Genomic DNA, 23,090 nt, shown 5'->3' with positions numbered 1-23,090 from the left:
GATCCGATTCCTCGCTCGAGCCCTCCTTCGTTCTGTTGTATCGCTGTTCCACGTTGTAAGGTACATGTATGGAGCACATCACGACACATCGCATTGGTGCCATTTCAGCTTAGTATTTCAAAGATGTACAATCCTGTATAGCATTTTCTTTAGGAATTATCATTACTATATCTTCTTTGTCGTGGAATTTATTGTTATATCATTGTGATCATCTCTTTCCTAATGGAAATTAATTAGAAATATAAATCTAATATTCTCATCTCTCATATGAAGCAGTTAAACCATAATTAATTATATACATTTTTCTTTATGACAAAAAGAGTTTCATGTAAGCGCGCAACTGATTGTATGTATCCCATGTAATAGCGATTCTTCAGCGATCGGAATTGGAAAGGGTTAGAATGAATAATCTGGCGAAAGGATGAAATGTGAAGGAGAAACGGGAGGATACAGTATGTTGTGTATCGGCTACAGGGCCACTTCCGTGTATCCCGGAAACTCGTGCAGAGACTCAGCTCACAGTTGCAGAACGACAGCGGGAAGAGAAGCAAGAGGAGGATGGAAACAGAAAGCCCACAGGGGCTAAATTTGCATCCGGCAAAGCAACCTCGGACTACTTTATTTGATTGGCTGCCCGCAGGGCTGCCTTCTGTCCCTACATGGACGAACCTACACGGATCGGGATCGCTTCGTGTTTCTCTTTTCCTCTCTCCATTGCGTCGGCGTCTTATTTTTTCGTTTCTTCCGTCCCATTCTCTTTTGTCATTTTGTTCGGGACTGTCCTTCTCCCCTTTCTCTCTTCTTCTCATCTTTTCATCCTCTCATCCTTGTGGCCACCTCGCTCGCCACTAGATAGATTTTCCGGAATCATATCGGCGATAGCCGCGAGAGACACTTCCACGGACTATGTAAGAGTAGCTTAGGGCATTTTTTTGGATTCTGAATTGGACGACCGTGAAGAAAACGGACGGTATTAATCTTTCTGATTTCTTGTAAGGTAAAGTGCTGATGAATTTATGAAATTCACGAAATAAAAAACATTGCATTGTTTGTGCTTTCATTTTTAATTGCAATTTCCCTCTGCTCTGATTTTATATTTTTAATGTACTCGTATAATTTGATATTTTATTGAAAGATAGATATTCGCAATCTGAAAAAAATACATGAAAGATATTCTTAATTAATTAACGAACATTTACAAACATGATATTTTATTACTCGGAAGTCGTCGGATATTTTTTAGAATAATAAATTAAGTTTTAATATTATAGAAAATAAATAACAAAAATTTTTGTTCTCGACAAAATCTATTGGAGATTTTTCTGCATAATTCGATGCTAAATTATCGAAATATTTGATAATGAGCCAATATGTAATATACAATATTACAAACATAAAGATATATCTATTTCGTCACTTTACTGCTTGATCGGATGTAAAACGCAAAGGTAGGGTGAGATGATGACAACGGTTGAGCCATCAATCGATTTTCGTCCCTGTCCACCGACGATGCTCAACGTCGAAATAATCATCCGCTTTAATAAAAACGGCTTATCCGCGAAACAATGGACTGTCGCTCGCAGGACAGCCAAGCACGTGGTGTCGTGGCGCGCGTCGCGGCTTGTCTTTCGTGGGAGTACTACGTCCGCTCGCTCGTTCGATTCTGCCTAAGAGTTAAGCCGTTTTAGCTTTACTTCGCTATGCACTAAAACAAAGTATCTTAATACGTATCTTGAGCCACTTCAAGTTCCACGGCGTACCTGAAATTAAATCTCCTTCTTGTCGCAATTAAAACTTGATTCCGGAAACGCGTTATTATGATCTAAGCTGTAATGAAAAAACTTACGGCACGCGCAGGCGAATACAAAAATATCAGGTCATGAGCGATTTATTCGCTTTATAGGATATTGCAAATTTCGTTAAATTAGATCAAATCCGTTTTTACTCTATTTAATAAGAAAAATAAAAACACTTAGCGGTACAGACATTTTTTAAATTTAAAAGTAGATTTTCAAAAAGTAACAGTTACTACAATTTTGTATTTTCCATTTAATTTTTTTCATACATTTCTATATTTCACGTTTTGAATTTTGCTAAAAAATAATACAAAAAAAATATATATAACAGAAAGAAATATACAATACATAGAGTTAGAATTCATATTAAATCCTAAAAGACAAAATAAATTGCAAAAGATAAATTTATGACGTGAGAATGATTTAAAAATGCGATTTTTAGGATTAAGAATATATATAAAAACGAATATATTAAAATTATGATGACTATAGACATTAAAGAAATTCATTATAGAAACAAATTGCTAAATCTTGTCGTTAATCTTATTGTAATCTTATTATTAATTGATCTTTTTTAGAACATTATATGTTTTGAGGCATCATATTGTTTGCTTTTCACGTTTCGGCGTGACACGTAAGCGTATGTACGAGATATTCACGATTATATTATCTTTGAATGCATTGAATGTAGAGCAGAAAAGGGAGGGAAGAAAGAGGGAAAGGAAGGGGAGAGAGAGAGAGAGAGAGAGAGAGAGAGAGAGAGAGAGAGAGAGAGACAAAGAAAGCAGGAGATGATATTCACATAAATTCATGCAGAATGCGATTATTTTTCTAAAATACGCAATAATAATATATTTGATTGAATAAAATGCAGGTAAAATTTTTTCAATCTTATAATAAAAATGGCAAAGAAATGACAGAGTGCTATAATAAAACGCTTGATATAATTTGATATTCTTTCTTTCTAATTATAGATTTAAATTTATCATGATATTTTGAATAGCTTAAGTTGGGATAAATGACATTTAGCCAGGTTCAATTCTTTATGCTTATGAATTTCTTATGAAGTATCTTTTTTCATTTAGAAGCGCAATGTAAAAAATATTTTTATTCTGTGTCTCTTTTTCACTGGATGGCACTCGAAATGTTGGCTGCGCAGTTTCGAGAGGCATTAGGTACGCGTTTTCCAGACTTTAAGCCGAGCATCGCCGGAGGAGATCTCATTAATTAGCTAATGGCTTTGCGAGTCTTCTCAGGTACATATACGTTGGTATCAGTATTCTTCTATATGTCACTAAATAATCGCGAATTCGCTCGTTGTATTAATGCGGCGTGATTATTTCTTATAAATGTGACAAATAAACTAGCGATATTTTTGTTATATATATATATATATATATATATATATATATATATATACATATATATATTAGATTTCTTTCCTTTTACAATTATTCTTGTTACATATAAGCTAAAAGCGACGAATGGTTCATATAAAAATAGAGATAGTGATTATATGATGCAATTTCAACTAGTCTACGCTGCCTGCGCTCATGCCAAGGAATTTGTCCTTGATTTCCACAAAGGTAACCAAATTTGTGTCTTCTAATTCTACTTGATCGAAATTAATTCATCCCCAATCTAATCAAATCGTCTGAATCGTCTAATTTTATATACAATTCGTTTTCATCAAACCCCATATTGATACTTTTCATGGCTTGATTCGAACTGAATGCTAGTAATACCCAATTATCCTGAATATTTATTTAGACAACAAATTGGCAAATATGTGAACTATTAAGACGCTTCGTATGCTTCATTCTTCTGTATCCGATAAAACGTAATATTTTTATTATTTTTGAGTGTATATATATCAAGGAATTTGTTAGGTACTGCATCCTATTGTGATGCTTTCAAGGATCACAATAATAAAAGGATGCGTCTTTAATACATTAACGGGCGTTTGTGCAGCATTATGAGTGAAAAACGCGTGTAAAGTATAAAATGAAATGGCATAAAATAACATGTTAAAATAAAATACATCGTTCTTCAGAGTTATAAATTGTTTTGCAGTTTGGCACCAATGTTATATTATATTATTATCGATTTGTAATAACGTTAATGTAACAATAAAACGCCAATAAACATTTCAACGTTCTAATATTCTAATGCGGTTATAACTATAATAGATTTGCATTTACAATTTGTCCTTAATATCTTAAATATCTCAAATATCTAATGATCTAAATTACAATTTGTATTTACTACTTAATGTGTCTTTATTATTTAAGATTATGATTAATAAAAGGAGATAACATTATTTTGTTACTAAATTAATATATATTGATGTTTATTAAAACGATGAAAGAGAAAAAGTAAAGATTCATATATGTTGTTGATAGATGCATTGTTAAAACACAGTATTTTTATAAATTCTGTAACTAACAGAGTATAACATTGTTCCTCAAGAGTGCGAAGGAGCAGTTGCATGATATTGTAAGTTTGTAATTACAACTTGTATCAAATGATCGTTTAAAGCGCCAAACGCTTGTGACAAGACCAGTTCTGATCTCTACTCATTAATTAACTTGGCGGTATCAAACCAATTGATCTTCTATAGTAGAGAGAAAGATTTGTCTTACAAGAGTATTGACTTTGATAATAATCGATCGTCACGTCTATCGCATTCGAGCTCCTTTTTTTGTCTCTTCAGAAATGTTCGATAACAAGTTGAGCTTAGAATAATAGCTTGCCCATGCTATATCGAATTAAATTTTGATTTTTGTAAACAATTATACTGTTAAATGCTCAGATATATGTTGCATATACATTTGATTTATTATCTTCTTACGATGTGTATAAATTCATATACACGTCATCAGTCGTTTAATAAACGAATAGAACATTAAATGTACGAGAGATTGAGTTTTATATACGTAAATTATAACTATACTTTTTAGAATATGAATTTTGAATTCTCGCAATGTTTTAATGGAGATAACATACCCGAGGTACTTCTCTGACGAGCATAACTCCTATTCGTCGGGCTTCCTCTCATCCACAGCGAAATTATATGGGGTTCGATGTTACGCTATGTCCCAATTATAAAGTACTCATTGTGCACTGAAACAGCGTCAGTTCCCGTAACACGATGGAATTTTTAATACAGCCATGATATTCCTCATTAGTTATAATTTATTGTTAATTAGATTATGAACCAAATTGAATCAGCGTACAAGTTTTTATCATATTTCACTACATACTGACTGCAGAAAGCATTTATTCGCTTGATACACGCGTTCGAAATTTTTAACGAATATGAAATAATCATGTGTTTAACTGATGATATTATATATTATGTATGATACATTGTTATTCGACTGAGATTTTCTTTTGTCATTTTATTACATTATGAATGATTTTTGTCAGCATTGGTAGCGATTGTTAAATAATTACTAGTTACAGTTAATAATATTAATGAAATCTTTTTCGACACATGATCAAAATAAAATACAATGAAATCTTATTTTTTTCAGAAATCCACGAATCTTGAAGATGCCAAAAGCAAGAAGATAGTATTGAGAAGATTTGATGTACGAATAAATCATTCCAAATACTCGCCATTTATCTGCCATTCAATAAAACTATTCATACGAACTGTGACAAGACTGTTGGATTGCAATTTACAACGATCGCAAAAAACGAATGAGCTTGTTTTTCATATTTATTTCTGGTGTTACCTAATTACTATATTTATATACAATTATGCGTATAAATTTGTGTATAATTTTTGTGCAAAATATTATTTGTAGCTTGTGACAATCATATACAGTCACGAAATACTAATTGTTCAAACAGTACATCATTATATCAATAATTTCTTCAGATTATTGTTTAAACTAAAGTAATAACATCAATTTCACAATTACTTGTACGAATAAAAATATGAATTATTAATATCGTAATGTGTGCGTGAAATTGCAATCCGGAAAACAATTTGAAGAAATTATCGATACAATGGCGCACTGTCCAGATGATTTGTTTCATGACTATATGTATATCTCAAAAAATATTAAATAGATTAATAAATTTTGAAAAATCTAGAAGGGCTAGGGAACGACTCTGAATTTAAAGCGCTTGCTTCGCCTTACTTCAACTTGACAGGTTTTCTCCCTGCTCCATTACCCCTTCATATTCTTCCCTTTTTCTCGCGAGATTATTCGCTTATCGGTTCATTGTGGATTCCTCCTATCCTTTATGAGCAGCGGTCGCTTCCCGTGCATGCTAAATATCTTTCTCGCTACTTCCACCATTCGTTTCAGCTTTGTCTTCTACAGACGCGTCACTTTGCATAGTGTGACGAAATATGATATATACACACACACACACGCGCACACACACACACACACACACACACACACACACACACATAAAATAAGTAAGGTAACCAGTTATTTACAAAAAAGAGGAAAACAAAAAGTATTGGCAAAGCAAGATTTTGTTCTTTATTTAAAAATGTGTAATGTATAACTCAATTGTTTCCAAATGAATGAGTCTTGAATTTCTGTTACAATGGAAAAATTTTTATCTCATAACATCCTATTCATGTACTTTATATCAAGAATATATATTTTTCATCGACATTGAAAATATTCGAGAGTATCGAATAAATGAAATGTACAAAATTGAAACATATGCATATATATGAAGTAGTTGCATTTAAGGCTAAAATTTTGAATACGAAGAGATTAAGGAGATTGCTATAGTTTAGCAAAAAATGCAGAGTTATTTATTTTGCATTTTACAGTACAAACACATGATTATCCATTTGATAAAAATATTCGATATTATGTGCAAATTCAATTAAAATGATCTTTACATCATCTAAATATTAACATAGTTTGTACGTATTTCGCTAAAAATAAATGTTACTGTGCATTATCATTACATTATTAATGTACGCAAATTTCAAACGACACGTACTTAACACTCAATGCTCGAACATCTGTTAACTTTCCTATATAAGTCCATGTATAAATTAAGTCGTATTGCGTATGCAATCAACTACTTGTTATTAATATATTTCGAAATTATTTATTTATAGTGTACTAAAATGATTTTATATATAATACATCATGAGATAAATTTACATTGTAAATTGAGTTATAAACAAATCTATATCAATCTGGATTTTCCTATATTATTCAAAATGCAGGACATATAATTTTTTAAAATAAATCTTCCGTTATATGAGAGACTATAAATTCCCATCGATGACGTCAGGCTATTAGGTTCGACGTAGTACGCGACAAGAAAAAGATAATATAATTTCTACGTGCTTCACCCTCTCTCAGCGTTCGATTATCGATTCATGTCACTTTAGTTCGTTCTCGTTGTTCGGTGCTGCCACTGCCGCTGGTGTTATGTTAAAAATTATACGACATATTTTTGTATTTTCGAGGATGCACGAGAAATGTGGGAGTATTGAACAGTCTTTGAGAAAAAGTCTATTTATAAATTTTCGAAAATCACTTATCATCTCTTCACAATTAAAGTATTCAAGTCTTACGATACACAAATGTATACATTAAGTTGTTCAAAACGCTGCTTTATTTCATTATTCACATTAAGGAATTCTTTACTTGCAGAATTCCTTGTTTAAAATCTTATTTTTTATAATAATAATTTGAGAAAATTAAACAGATCTATAAAATATTTTTTATTTATTCTTAAAATGACACATATAATTATAAAATTTTTGCTATTTATTGAAAAAAACTAAAATTTGTAATCGATGTTCTTTTTATATACATTCAAATGTTAGTTCAGCGATAGTTAATTTGCGAAAATTATTGTCTATATTATAAAAGTCTAAATTGTCAAATATTTCTATCACCTTAAAGGAATATAAAACCATTTGCATTTGCTCAATTAATAAGAGAATAAAATGGCTAATCAACGGTATAATCACACACACACACACACACACACACACACACACACACACACATATATATATATATATATATATGGTGTGTGTATGTGATTATACCGTTGATTAGCAATTTTATTCTCTTATTAATTGATTTTTCTTTTATATATATTCTTTTATATATATTCTTTTATATATATTTTATATATATATATAATATATATATATATATATATATATATATATATATATATGCGCGCACCGAAATATATTTTGAGTCATACAAATTCATTCCATAATCATAAAAAGATATTTCACTTCACGATTCCGATAAATTAGATGTTCAGCGTGTGCGACGAGTTAAACCGATTAAAATAGTATTAACAAATATAATATTAGGTGTTGGAATTAATTCGTAGCGTTTTTTAATGAAAGAATGTTATTTATTTCACATGAGCATTAAAAAATACATTAATGAAAGTACTTCCCATCACTTGTAAAACGCTACGAATTAATTCCAACACCTAATACATTTTTAGAACATCTGCCGTTCTAATTATTAGTTGATAATTATTACAAATAAATAATCTATTCGCCTAGAGTTTGATAGAGTTCATTTTCCTGAAAGTTTTGTTGAATTAAAATATATAATAAATATAAGTACATAAATGCAGTAAATTATATCAATATGCAACAGTTGTATCAAATAACTTAAAGTTAAATTTTGAAATAATAATTTTAATTTTAGACGAGAACATAGGTGACGTGTTCGCTAAAGAAAAGAATGACGCAAATATCATGTCGTTATAAAAATGCAGCTAATTACACAACTACGAACGAATTAGTTGCCAGTCAGAAGCGAATTGGTACGAACATCGCGAGTGCTGCCAGTAATGGGAAAACATTCTGAAAACTTTCTGTTTTCCCAGTGCGTATTAATTTTCATATCCGCGTCTCGTTGCCATAGCTACGGTCATAGCTAGCAGGAGTAATAAGTTTTGGAATAATTTTACGCACAGTCGATTGTATGAATTCGCTCTCTATTCTCTACTCGTACCCTCTCGTTTTTCTTTAACTCCACTACTCTATCGCAGTTCAACCCACGCGTGTTACACTCCGTTTAACCTTTGTATTCTGTTACTTTCTTTCCCCTCCCCCCCCCCATCTCTCTCTCTCTCTTTCTCTCTCTCTTATACGCACATGGACTCGTAATGCGATCGACAATTACGTTTAAGGCAGATATTGTGTACGTTCAATAAATGAAATTCTTTGCTTTATTTCTCACATAGATAATTGAATAATCGAGAAAAAATTTTCTGCTTGAACACGTTTAATTCTTTCGGAATTTTTTATTGTTTCCCAATATATGTATATATTCATGTATGTATACATATATGTATTTTCTTGAATTATATTATATTAAGTAGATCCTATACGATTGTGTAATCTATTTATGTTATTGTCATAAAAAATCCGTTTCATACATATACATTTCTCAATTTTTCTAACAAAAGCAAATTTTAGTAATTTTTTGCGTACATTGAGAAGAAAGAGATGAAAGATAATTTATATATATCGATGGAATCTCACAGTTTGTGTTAGCTCAACTGTAATCATCTCTATGCACTCGCTCATCACGTGGGATTACGTATTTCTGACTTTTGATCTTGCTTCACGTATATTTGCGCTAAATTATGTATGGCGCGGTGGAGAGAATGTGTATCTTACTAAACATCGTTTATCGTCCTTCATCACTTTCCTTTCGAGCTTCTAACGTCCATTTACCGGCGAGTGTTTACCGCTATTATTTACGTACATTCTGCGCGCGCCTGGCGCCGTTTCGGTTCAGAGACGATTTTAGAAAAGTGATGCTTATATTTTGAGTTTGATAAATTTGTCTTAGTGAGTTCTTTTATTTAAGCAATTATGCAATGGAAATGTTTTCACGTCGTTTTATTTTTCGCGAATAAGAAGTAAAATTCATATTAGCACACCACTGAGCATTTTAAGGTACAAGAATTATGTGACTCTCATATAATTTACACTTATTTAAATCAAAAGAATTTATTTGAAAAAAAAAAAACAAAAGCCGAAGAAGAAAGTTCGTAAAAAATAAAGCTATGATTCTTGTACATATCTTACATTATCTGCCGCTGCAATTGTTGTTTGTTTACTAACGCTATGGTATCGTACCTCTGAATCGGTCATGGGGGTACATAGACAGCAATCAGGACCAAAATAGCAGATGGCAACCGCATCAACGTCGTTACGTAGTATGTGGTTATTAGCTATTAGCTGTAAATCATGTAAGCCGTGTTAATAGTCTATGCGTCCAGCAAGTTAACACTCTCATTCACATAACCTAATAATTCCGCTTAACGCTAATCCACATTTCAAACTGTTTGAAAAAGGATATAATGGAAACGTTTATATATAATGCATATATTATTATAATATAATAATATACTCTGCTATTCAAGTATCTTGATATATCCTGTTCTATTCTGATTCTCTCTTATCTTTCTTACATATCGATTGATCGTTTCAATAAATAAATAAATTTAGCATAACAATATATTTTTTGTAATTACATATAATGTAAGACACTGTATTAAAAAAATTACATATATCAATAAGAAGATATTTCTTATTCTTAGTTATTAGGGTTGTAAATGATGAAAGCGTTTATTTCTTTATCATATCGAGACATTGAACGCATCAAAACAGAAATTAATAATTTATAAACTGTTATTATTTATTAGAGGAAAGTCGCCGATACTGATATAAGTCTTCTAAAGCGACATCTCCTTATTTCTCAGAAACTAACTATTGCACTTCATTAATACTAATAAAAATATGATCTGTTTAATTAACTTAATTTAAAAAATGCATAATTCGTATATTTGTGACTTGTTTCTATACGAAACCAACTAAAAACGAATTCTATACTGAATACGAAAATAAAATTCTTACGATTTTCTTTTATAAATTGCATAATTTAAATAATAGTGACTATATTATTAATATTATGTTGTTTTAAATACTTGTAGTTTCCTAAATCAATTTTATTTATATTATTTTCTTTCTTAGTTTTTTCATAATACAGTTTTAAATATAAAATCGGGATACTGCATAAATTGACACATCTATTTGTAAAACAAATCATGAGCTAATTTAATCTTTGTACTGTTGCTTTATAGTGTCAAATAATCCTATTGCAGCTAAAGGCAATGATACATATATGAGAAAACCCTTGAAAAATTATCGCGTTATACATCTTTGCATCTTGCACAGCATAAAGTAAATACGCATATAATTCAAAACAACAAAAAAACAAAAATGTTTTATATCGAAATGAAAAGTTTTTGGAAAATCTTATATACATTCACTTGTAGGTATTTTATATAGATAATTTCTCTAAAATAAAAAGTATATAGGAATATGTGGCATTACTGTGTCAGTTTTAGTCCATTTTGTCAGACGCTCATTTGTGCTTATCTTCGAAAAAGTTAATTATTGCAAAATTACAAGTATAGGTGCGCAACTAAGTTCCCGCTGTTTGTCAACAGATGGCTCCAGCAGTAAGTGCTGGTCGATTCTGACATAACCTAAACGTCATGAACCAAGCTTAGACATATGGTAAAACAAACCGCTTTGAAACATTAGTGATTTTGTTTTTACGTCATATTCTTTTGGTTGTGTGAAAATGTTTGATTTTGTGCCAAATAATCGTCATATGCGGGAAGTATTGATTTTCTTCTTTCATTCGAAGAAAACGGCGGCTGAAGCGCATAGAGAGCTCCAAAAAGTTTACGGAGATGCTGCTCTAAGTGAAACAACGTGCCGAGATTGGTTCCGTCGCTTCAAACGGTGATTTCGATGTTGACGACCGTCCGCGTGAAGGAAGGCCAAAAACCTTCGAAGACGCTGAATTGGAGGCATTGCTCGATGAGGATCCGTGCCAAACGCAAGAAGAGCTTGCTTCAGTATTAGGAGTTACCCGCCAAGCCATTTCCAAGCCATTTTTTCACAATAAAGTTGCATTTTCATCAAAATAACAGCGAGAACTTAGTTGCGCACTTAATATTATAAAAACTGCTTATACTATCAGATAGAAGACACTTTTTAGTTTGTATTTATGTATTTAAAGTTTTATTTTTACCTGTTAAGAAATATTGTCTAAAAACAAAGTGGTGTATCAGTATCGGTGACCTTCTCCTCTCTATATATAAATTATATGTATATAAAAGAAATAATTATACATAAAAAAGAAAGATTAGGTTATTCGCGTACATATTATTAATCGCGATTTGTGGAAAAAGTTAACAATCAGAATCTTCGTGATTTACACTATTTTTTACTTATAATACGATTAATGTAAAATAGTGTTCTTTTGCATGAAACGTTGGTTTGCTAATTAGCGTCCGAAAAGCAGGACAGTTTCTTATTTTAATGTACGAGATATTATAATCACGTTGTACACTATCGATTGACGTGTACCGGAGGGTTGCACGATGGTCTGGTATGGGGCAAAGGAGGGTAAGCGTTAGATGGAAGGGAGGAAGTAGAAGCCGGCAGAGGGAGAAAATACCCTACCTAATAGAATGCCAATATGATTATATGTGCCATGCTGCATCCAAAACCACGATCTATGGTGCATCTTGTACTCTTCAATACTCGCAGTCGGTTGTATTTAGACTGACGGGGGCTGCACGATATTTTACGATTCGTTCCTTCATTACGCTAATCAAACGGTTAAAAGGTACAAGCGTATTATGTACATTATGATATATTGCGCCTTTGATATGAAATAAAAGTTCTACAGATATTCTGCAGATATTAAAAACAGAAAGGTACCTAAGTATTTTAGCAAAGTATACTGTATTAAAAAATGAAAGAAAGACTGGAAGAAATTTTCTATAAAAAGCGTAAAAGCGTTCGAAATCGTTTGAATGCATTATAAAATTTTCTCATACAGTTTCTTTTTCCTATAAATATGTGTATTAACGAGAGACACAATTGTGTCCTTCTATCGATTCTCCATAAATTTATTCTATTTGCACATAAATGCCGAGCGGCGTTTTGCATTAAATTTCCGATTTATAATGTTTTCCGCATAGAGAGACGCGCTAAATCAAGCAGTCACGTGTAGTGGACGCGTCGTCGGTCGTCGTGCGTTCAGCTCTTACGCTGAAGTGGAAAATATCATCGCTTAGGCAAATAATCATTGTGTCGTTTCCGGTTCTATTTCTTACTAGCGAATTTGTGTCTCGTTCAAGATATGCGCATTTACATTCGCGCATTTATTTCATTTCTAGACTAACGAGATCGAGTTCGTTCGTTTTGCTGTTAATCGATCACGGTTTCACCGTGGTCAATCTTCGTCGTACGCATACTCTTCGTACAAATTACTGTACACGTGTATGCGATGTGAATGAATTCACGATAGAGTGGGTACGATGGTCGTGGCATTTCAGAAAGTGTTTTAAAACCCGTGAGTGGTCGCGTCACGAAAAATCACGCTGCGCTACGCTATAATAATGCATTGTTGAGTTTTATGCAAACCGTAGACACAATGCCAAGAAAGGCATGAGAAAATGAAAAAATAATACAAAGAATAAGTATAATTATTAGCACACGTTACATAGAAAATAGACGATTATATGGAAATGAATAAATGATCGAAAAAGCTATTACTGAACAACAAGATGGAGAACAATCAAGACGGAGCACAGGAAATAAGCTCCATCTGGTATAGGATTGATTGAAAATATCTTTGAATTGATGAGTGTAAATTCTAAAATAAAGAAAAGCGATTTCTGACGAGAAAAATAACTCGAAAAATAGGAAGAAGAATTTAAAAAATTGTTAGGAAAAGTATATATCTTTTTTAAACGTATAAAACTAATTTGTCATCACACATGGTATATGTTATATGAATGATTGTGGCATTACATCGTCAGCGGAAGAGTTTATAATACTTATCGAAAGATAGATCCGGTACGAGACCTCCGGTACTCTTTCTCGGCGTTGCGAGTCGCACAGGGGTAGTGCCCGTCGAAGTTAACCTTTGTTTCGCGCATGACTGGCCTTTCGAGTTTATCAGTGTGTAGCAGGTGGTGTGGCGCTTTATTTATAACAGCAACGTCCCTTCTTCCTTTCGCGAAACTGCCGTGGCCGATCGCGTTAAGCCGCGCGAACAGTTCGTATATTGCGCGTACGAGCTATATGACACGCGTGTATTCACGCGTGCCCGTATATACACGCGACATTGCGACGGACGCAACATAGTATAAACGTGTCCCGCGTAAGTAGACCGTGCGTATCTGTATACATGTGTGTTCCTTTCACATGCGCTTCGTGCTCTCGCTTACGATATGCGTGCGTGCGTGCGTGCGTGCGTGCGTGCGTGCGTGCGTGCGTGCGTGACGTGTTTATGCGTACATACATGAGTACATCTTTCATACGAGAATTATCAATATATATATGCGTCGCTTCAAAAGCTTTCCCGGTATAGTATGCAAAGCTATTTTTTAAATTATTAGAATTGTATGAAGAAAGAAATAAAAATGTAAAAGAAGAATAATCGTCGATGCTCACTCATTTGCAGTCGCATCAATGATCGTTGAGATATGTATGTGATGGTAAAGCAAGCGAATTATTAACAAACTGATCGAAAGACGGATAGATTTCCGCGAGAAAACGTGCGATGTCTCCCACCTCTCCCGCCAATCTAATAAATATGGAATCTCTACGAAATTTTAATATCGCGTGCAAGGGCTGTCTCGCATCCATTGCGTCCTTCTTACAGATGGCTGAATGCGAATACAACAGATTTCCGCGATGCTTTGCATCGAATAAAATGCCGTTTTTGTCGCATTATTATCTTTCCCTTTATTGACATATCAAATGCAATGTCGTATTCGCTATTCATATTTCGTGCGATCGCATTTAATTAAACACATCTGCAAGAATGCAGATATTGAAAGCAAATTGTGATTATTATTATTCAATTAAATTATTCTTTCAGAAAAGAAATTCAAGTTTTAATCTTCCTCTATAATTTATAATAATCAATACTTATAAAATTTTCCGATTCTTTCTAACGGTACTCGCGAAAATGATAAATGTCAATGATCAAGAAATTAATATTTCAAAATAATGTTCTTATAATTCTTACATTTTGGTATACGCCATAATTGATCAATTTTCATTAATTTTTACACATCTCTATCTTAAAGTTCATTTCAAGTGATATTGTTGATTGCAAAGGTGTAGTGACGTCAAAAGGATGCAGAGGAAAGGAGACAAGGATAAAATTCTTAGCAAGATTCAGAACAGAACGTCCTTCAAAGAGAAAGAAGAATAAAGAGAAGTGAGAGAGAGAGAGAGAGGAAAATGTCGGAATTAAATTTATTCAGGCAGTGCCAATAAATCGGAAAAGTCGCGTCCTAAAAGCTGAAATCTATGCGCTTGGTGTTTCACCCCTTACCTCCTTTCCCCAATTTATCATTGTCTCTTTCTATTATACTTCGTTTTATCGTAAGCCAAGAAAATAAAAGTTACGATACCAACTGATATCTTTCGCATCTTCATATAAATCGATTTTATCTGATGCGTATGTACGCGAATATATAAAATATACAATGTGAGAAAGCAACTTTATTAATTATATAAGACTGAACGGAAGAGTGTGTGCGTGTGTGTGTGTGTGTGTGTGTGTGTGTGTGTGTGCTTATTGCATCGACACTTTGCATCAACGATTTAGTACGAAGGACGTACGCCTTTAGTGGACACAGGTTTAGGGACGAGGATGGTACCAGTGAATAGAATGCGCGGTTTAACGACGTTTGGTGTACCCACGTTCCATTGAAGCGAAAATCCTGCTTCCGAGTTGATCTCGGAAGTCAATGTCTCGCGCGTCTCGACGCCGCAACGGTGCTAGGGCTCGCCGCCATACTAATTATAATTATCATCATGCTCGTTCCTAGGAAACTCAATGGTGCAACTCGACGTGGCACTACTAATTGCGAGGACTTGGTCTCGATTGTACATTGTCGGACATTGCACGGCACTTAAAACAAGGGTCTCCTCGTGCCTCGTGATCCTATATACGCCGATGTCACGTTAATCCTAATTCTCGTTTACGGTATAGCTAAGTGTAGACTTAATGATGTAACTTTCGTTATTTCGTGGTCGCTAGACGGAAATAGATCGGCTGGGTAACGCGCTACTAGTAATATACCACCTGATGTTTCCGGATTACGTTTACACACATTATGTTTTGTCCTTACTTGTGACAGACCCTTATCTTTGTTTGTTTTATCAGAATCTCAAAACTGGTCTGTTTATTAAAGTAAGTTTATTTGACGTTAAAAAAAAATTATTAATGATTCATTATGTAGAAATGATTCATCATTACAGAAAAAGATAAATAGATATGTTTAATAAATGGAGATTTTGCGATAGATCGATTAGTCTCTCATAACTATAATGACTTTTTCGTACGCATAATATTATTATAATATTATGTGCGAATAAAGAACTCTAACAATTCTGTTTCTAACAATTTTGTGATCCAAATCTGAAATGTTTTTCACATCGAATCAGTGCTTCTTTCATTTTTGTGAGAACAGCAATACGCATAGTCGGTCACAAAAAAGATGAAAGTCTCGGTAATTGGTGAAACAAAGTGCTGATAAAAGTAATTTTAAGAAAGTCGATGTGGGCCGGCGGGTAAGCCACGAGGATAAGATAATATATTGGAGGCGAATTGCAATGGACAGAATCAGCCCCTCGTAATTTGCTTCGAGGCACCTAGCCTGACCCTTCCTACATAGACAACCTTCTGACAACCAATTACATCGAGGACGAGGCGCAAACGACGAAAAAAGAATGCAAAGATCTTAGCGTTAACGGCAAAGCATGGCATATTTGATTAATAAAAGTAGAATAGTGTAGCATGATGCGTGCAGGATATTATTAGTTTAGCAGTGCGTGTCTCAAGTAATGGAGTTTAATCTAACCGGATGAATAATTATATAACCGCGTTTACGATATTAAAGTTAATAATTTTTATTATTATATTGCAAAATATAATAATATGCATTGATACGTGAGAACAAAGCGCGAACAAATCGCTTTTGATGTATAACGTAGGCGACAGGCGATCGAATCGAGGATCAAATCAAACGATCGTAGTAGGGTTTCCGAAATTATATCCGACAATTCCTATGCAATTGGGGAGCAATGTCATGACTGTACCGCGCCGCAATCCAGTCAGCTGGGTCGACATATATGGAGCGGACAGGGTGAGCATGGGGGTTTTCATTAGGGTGGGATTTCGCATGGTCGGTATCCATCGGTGGCCGTGGAACCCTCAAATGCGGGATGGATGCACGCTATACGCGCTATCATGGAAGTCAAGATTGTCATACAGGGTTGTCATACTAGGAGTATCTATTGTCTTTCTACAATGTACTCTCAAGTAAAGATATTGCCTGTTATCCCTAAAGTATCAAGTTGCGTATCAAGTATGGAAAGCGTCGACAAATCGGTAATAAAACAAATACGTACTCTCATGATGAAAATACAATGAAAATACTATTTTCCGAGAACTGTAAAATGAAAATTCCAATATAATAATAAAATTATGTATGATACAATGGATAGTATGCTTCATGTGATTTGCGATCAAAAATATTGTACATTGCATGCATTCTCGATTTATGTTTTATATTTTTGCTTATAAACTTTATTTCTTGCCTTTGTTGATGTGACAAAAAAATAACTAAATAATATATAATCAATGGAATATAAACCATATCGTGTTATTTTTTCACAAAATATGGTTTGTGTTAATAAAAAAGTTTCGTATTTGATTTAGAAATTAAATATATCTCGCGTCAATATGGTCGCGAAATATTTTTTCTACAATATGCCATGTACAAATTCACGTGTAATCGAATGACGCATCCGAAGCGATGAACCTCGTTTCAGCGGACGTTGGGCGAATCGATCACATGCCATTCGATGATCGATCGGCCGTGGACGTCAAGCATCCGTGGTGCAATGTATTTTGTCATCCGAACAAATATCTCGCCGGTCGATCGAGTGCGAACTTTGTGATCGATCGGACAATCTATTCAGCAAGCGTAGGTGCCAATATGTTGCCACTTGGTAGGAAACCGCGCAAGTAAGTGAAACGTAAAACAATCCGTTTTGTTCAACTGCCGGAAAGATAGATATATCTTTGTACTCTCTTTGGTATAATGATAATTAAAACGATTCAGCGTGTTAAGTCTAACTGTATCATAAATTACTCTAACTAGGCTAGAGAGAGAAAGAGAGAGAAGCATATAAAATTATAAAACTTATATAGTACAATATATGTGTACAATACATATAGCAAAGTTTCTTAAATATATAATTTATGAAAGAAAGAAAATCAAATTAAGCTTATTACTTTTTATCTTATCTTATTCAGTATTGTAATTAAAAAATACATTGTTGTGAGGTTAAATTTGGAGATTTTGTACGAAAATTTACCCATTTTGAGTTAACATTTTTGAATGTTTATCGAACAAGTTCTGAGTCCACAAATTTTAATCGTAAGAAAACTCTATGTAGGTTACATATGAGGGTTACAATGTTAACATCAGACGTTATATTATAGCTACAGCCGAGGAATTTAATGACGTAATCCACATACAGAAGGAAGCAGATTCCTCGTATCCTACTTGGATACTGAAAGTTGAAGCTAGGAAAGCGGTGCATAGTTGTGCATATTATACTTATATATATATGTGTGTGTGTGTGTGTGTGTGTGTACGAAGATAGAATAATGAACGAAGCTATACGAAGCTACAACGTATATGGCGTCTGTTTACTAGTGCGCGACTCGTCTTCGCTCCTGTTACGAATCTTATTTCTCTTCCGTCCGCTATTGCTTTCCTCTATTTCCGGATTATCCTTCGTTCTCCACCTGAGCTTCCTCGACATCTGTTGTCTCAATGGCATTCCAGGTGATTTTTCATGTTAACGAATTTAAACTGGCACATTGGATCGAAACGGGTTTGTGTAATAATTAAAAAATAATCAACGTGTGTTATGTTACTGCGCGAGGATGGATTATAAACAATATATTTCGTAAAAATTAAATTTATACAGAATATTTGAAATCCATGTATGTGAATCCGATTATATATATTTTTTGCTGGTGTACATCCTTTTTTTTTTAACAAAATTAAAAATTTATTCCAAAGTATACGATGGTGGATTTCCTTGGTCGTCTTTCCTTTCAGCTATATTCTTCCTTCGATTTCTGATCTTTGTTTTTTCCAAAGGTAGCAAGGCGATTCTTAACGAAGAAATTAAAGGCGGAGGCAGCACACGCCAAAGTGCTCTCGGTTTTGCGTTAAACTTTTACGATGCACTCACGGATAAAGCTGCAGAGATTCTTCTCGCTATACGGATCTCGCTCGTTAAACCGATTTCGTTCGAGCTACATCATTTCGTTATTAACGAAAGGTCGACTTCTTCCTCGCTAATACTATGATACATCTTTAATCTATGTTAACTTGTTCTGCAGATTAAATGCTAATTACAGTTCTCGAGCGGAATGCAAATGTTTTAAATTTTCATGTCAAATTATATAATTTACCCATTAATAATTAAATATGAAAAATTTTTAATATGTTATATATTATTCTGCATATGAGACAAAAAGAATAATGCATTATTTTTATTAAAATAAATTTGGATTTTTAAGCATGCTAACAAATATAGACGTTATATTATTTGCGTTCGTTATTTGTAATAAAAATGTAAATAATATAAGAATTAGTTGTACTATATAGCGCATAAAAAGAAATTAAATTATTATTTAATAGTTTTGTCTTCTAATAATATTTGCTAAAACAAGTTTGAGTGCATAAAATACGAAAACTTTTATACATCTTCAACAGGATACATATTATAATTTACATATAAATGCGCATTTATTATTTACAACTTAATTATGTATTTCAAACGCGATACAATGAGTTTATGTAAGCATCACACCACCTGTAGTTGATACATTTTGTAAAAGAAAAAAAATATTTTATAAATTCATTAAAAATGAAATATTAATACAATTTAAATCGTTATGCATTCATTATATAATAAAAAATTAATTAATAATCTAGTTAATCATGTTACTAATATATATATATATATAATATATATATATATATATTTTCTCTAAAAATAAAATTAATAAAACAACATATATTCTTTAAGCATGTATTTTTCTATGGAATTACTTAGAATTTTCAAATAGTATTCAAATCTCTTTCTCTTTTATCATGGAAATCTGTATGAAATCGACTTTTGTTCTTGTCGTGCGATAAGCAATTTTTCTCTCGCACCGTGAATTCGTGCATCCATTTGCCAGTCAAAATCTTCTTCGTTATAGTCGGTTTATTTCGTAACAAATCCGTAAACGCGACTCTTTCCTTCCGGAGTTGCCTGCGTGGGTAAATATTTAATGCTCCAAGGATCGGCCGCCGCATCAAGCAAACGGAAAACGCAGTTTTATCGTTTGTACGCACTACGAAATAAAGTGTGCCGAAGACGAGGACGAGAAACGGAAAATGGGAAAAGGGACGTTGTATAACTGTATACTGTATATTCTCGAAAGAAAATCGAAGGCGAATATCGTGCGCGGTTACTAAGAATTGATACGAGAGGACGGACGCGTAGAAAAGTGGATCTGGGCATGCAATATTTGCGATCCACTCAACCGCGTAGCTGTCCTGGGATAAGCTTTATGATTTAAGTCAATGTAGACTTAATATCAATATACTATGTATATATATATATATATATATATATATATATATATATCGCGCAACGTTTTCTAGCGATGACAATCTGTATTCGTATAGATTTTATAGTTTTAGAGACACAAGAAAATAACGTTATCGAAGCACAAACATTATTATTGTTTTAACTCATAAAAAATGATCTGCAACGCAGATCTATTAGATAGAATCGTCATTCTTTCTTGGGGATATGCCTGTAATGTGAATTTCTTTACTGTTATACGTATTTCTCATCAACGTTGAAAAAAGCAGAATTCATATGTAGAGAATCACATTTTCCATAATCTCCTTCCAAGAGGCAACTAGTACTGTCTCGTATCAAAAATTCTTTGCTTTCGTGAAGGAATCTTCTAAATGAATGACGCGCCGAATGGATGATGCTATAACCACTTTGTAATTTTAATATAATAAAAGAAATAATAATAAATTCCAATAATTTTAATAAATGGCATCGTAAAAAACATCGTCGTAATTTTCCTAAGAATGTCTGAAAAGTTTTTATAAATCATTCGTAATTTAAGATGGCAATTTTCAAAACTATATGTACAATCTGTCGGTAGAATAACAATTATAACTTTAATGTAATCATTGCAGAAAAAGTAAATAAAATATCAGATTAATTTATATAATATTATATATATTATATATATTTTATATATATATATATAAAATATATATATAAATATACTAGTCAATTTTAAAATAAAATAATCCATGAATTAATGTTAACCTGTGTAACTTCTCACTATAAGCCTATTTTATATACACTGAGAAAAATATATATTCTAAATTTCAATAAATATTTATTTATTTTGAATAGTACCAACTAAATATTTATTAAATATAAAAATATATTTATTTGGTACAAGAAACATTAATTTGATTTAATAATCGCTTCTTTTTTTTAAGTTAATATTTATTATAAGTAAATATTTAATTGACAGCATTCAAATACATATTTATTTAAATTTAGGCTATTTTTTTTGCAGTATTGTGTGTGTGCGCGTGTGTGTGTGTGTGTGTGTGTGTGTGTGTGTGTGTGTGTGTGTGTTTATCTCATCTCACACTCACGATCTTAAAATGTTCCGAATTATATGATTAAGTATATCAATCTATAATTCTATGAAGGAATATAAAGTCACTGAGAGCCGACACAGTTGTACATGTATAATCAAAAATAACGTATAAATTAATCACCAATTACAAACGTCAAAGTGTTAAAATTGATTGTACCAAATGGATAAAACTTACATTGTACTCAGCATAACGATGGTCCGTTATAACGCAATGTAATTTTAACAATGTCTTGAGAACGTGTGAGAAGACGTTTCACACTACGCAGTAGTTTATATCAAGATATTATAATTACATCGCGTTATAACAGATCATCGTTATACAATATAATTTTATCTATTTGATATAATTAATGTTAATACTGTGACTATGATTCATAAATTTCATTCATTAACTCGATTTTAATTAAAAGACTGAATTCTTGTTTGAATATCCAACTAAGTACAACAGACGATAATGAAGTTCTTAATTTTGGACAACAGCCTAGCGATGATTCATTGACAGCATTTACCTTGTTGTGTTACAACGCATCAATTTATTTTTATTTCGATAGATAATTGTTACACTAAAGCTGTCCTAATCCTAAGGTTGAAACGTTTGTAATTGATGATTGACATATACATTATTTTTGATATACACATACAACTGTGTCGTACTGTGTCGACTCTCAGTGGCTTTATATTCCTTTATAGATTTAATCTTTGGAGCTTTGCTTAATTTTAATCTTAATCAATCTATAATTATTCAATGTCGGACAGTTATTCGATTTACATTATTAGATCATTCTATATATTATTGTGAATAATTATTATAAATAACAGATTCTAGAATATAACCGTTCAATTTTTCAACAGAAACTTTATAACAGATTCGTTGTTTCAGGAATGTCTTATGTGTTTGCGGCAAAATCGATGGTCACCCTCTTCCGGAAATGAAAAAAAAAGAATGCAATGTTGGACTGCATTCACTGTGAAGGAAAAGAGCTCCTTCTGGATCCAGCTTGGGTCCTGCAGGTATTGTTAAGTAAGTATGCCGCAAGCTTCGTCGAGTTAATCAACCTTCCGGAAGAGGGAGAAAGGGACTACCAAGGATGGATAAGAGGATGAGAGATTCCACGGTCAGTTCTACATTCTTCGCATATTGCCAGGGGCTCTCAACTAAGTTTTTAGAAATTGAATTTGTCACATCTTGTAAAAAACTCTAAACTTTAATGTTAAATTGTATTAAAATATAGTTTTACATTTTATAATAATAATAGTGTATTATTTAAAAAATCAAACAGAAAATTAATATTTTTATAGAGAAGAAAAATGTTGATCTTTTTTATTTAAATCATTATAAAAAATTAAACGTTATTAGTATTTTGGAATTTACGATTATTCCTGGATAAAAAATATAAAGGTCAATGTATCTATAAATTGT

General features: G+C 32.6%; 1 protein-coding gene across 2 annotated transcripts in view; it reads left to right on the top strand.

Moving 5' to 3' along the window:
• Positions 1–22,648, top strand: part of LOC105152438 (membralin) — an 84,010-nt gene extending 61,362 nt beyond the window's left edge. Inside the window, exon 13 of one of the 2 annotated variants that reach the window (XM_087410768.1) lies at positions 22,551–22,648. In XM_087410768.1, the coding sequence (XP_087266894.1) occupies positions 22,551–22,603 (53 nt within the window). In that variant the 3' untranslated portion in view covers positions 22,604–22,648. Of the gene's footprint in view, positions 1–5,332; positions 5,905–22,550 lie in introns of those variants that run through there. The other variant, XM_011066752.2, reaches the window with a different exon arrangement.
• Positions 22,649–23,090: the final 442 nt, after the last annotated feature.

The sequence above is a fragment of the Acromyrmex echinatior genome, chromosome 10 (genome assembly GCF_024713525.1).
Source record: "Acromyrmex echinatior isolate Ae372 chromosome 10, ASM2471352v2, whole genome shotgun sequence".
In the NCBI taxonomy this organism is placed as follows: Eukaryota; Metazoa; Arthropoda; class Insecta; order Hymenoptera; family Formicidae; genus Acromyrmex; species Acromyrmex echinatior.
The sequence above is the reverse complement of the archived record's forward strand: the minus strand, read 5'-3'. Positions and strand labels throughout refer to the sequence as shown.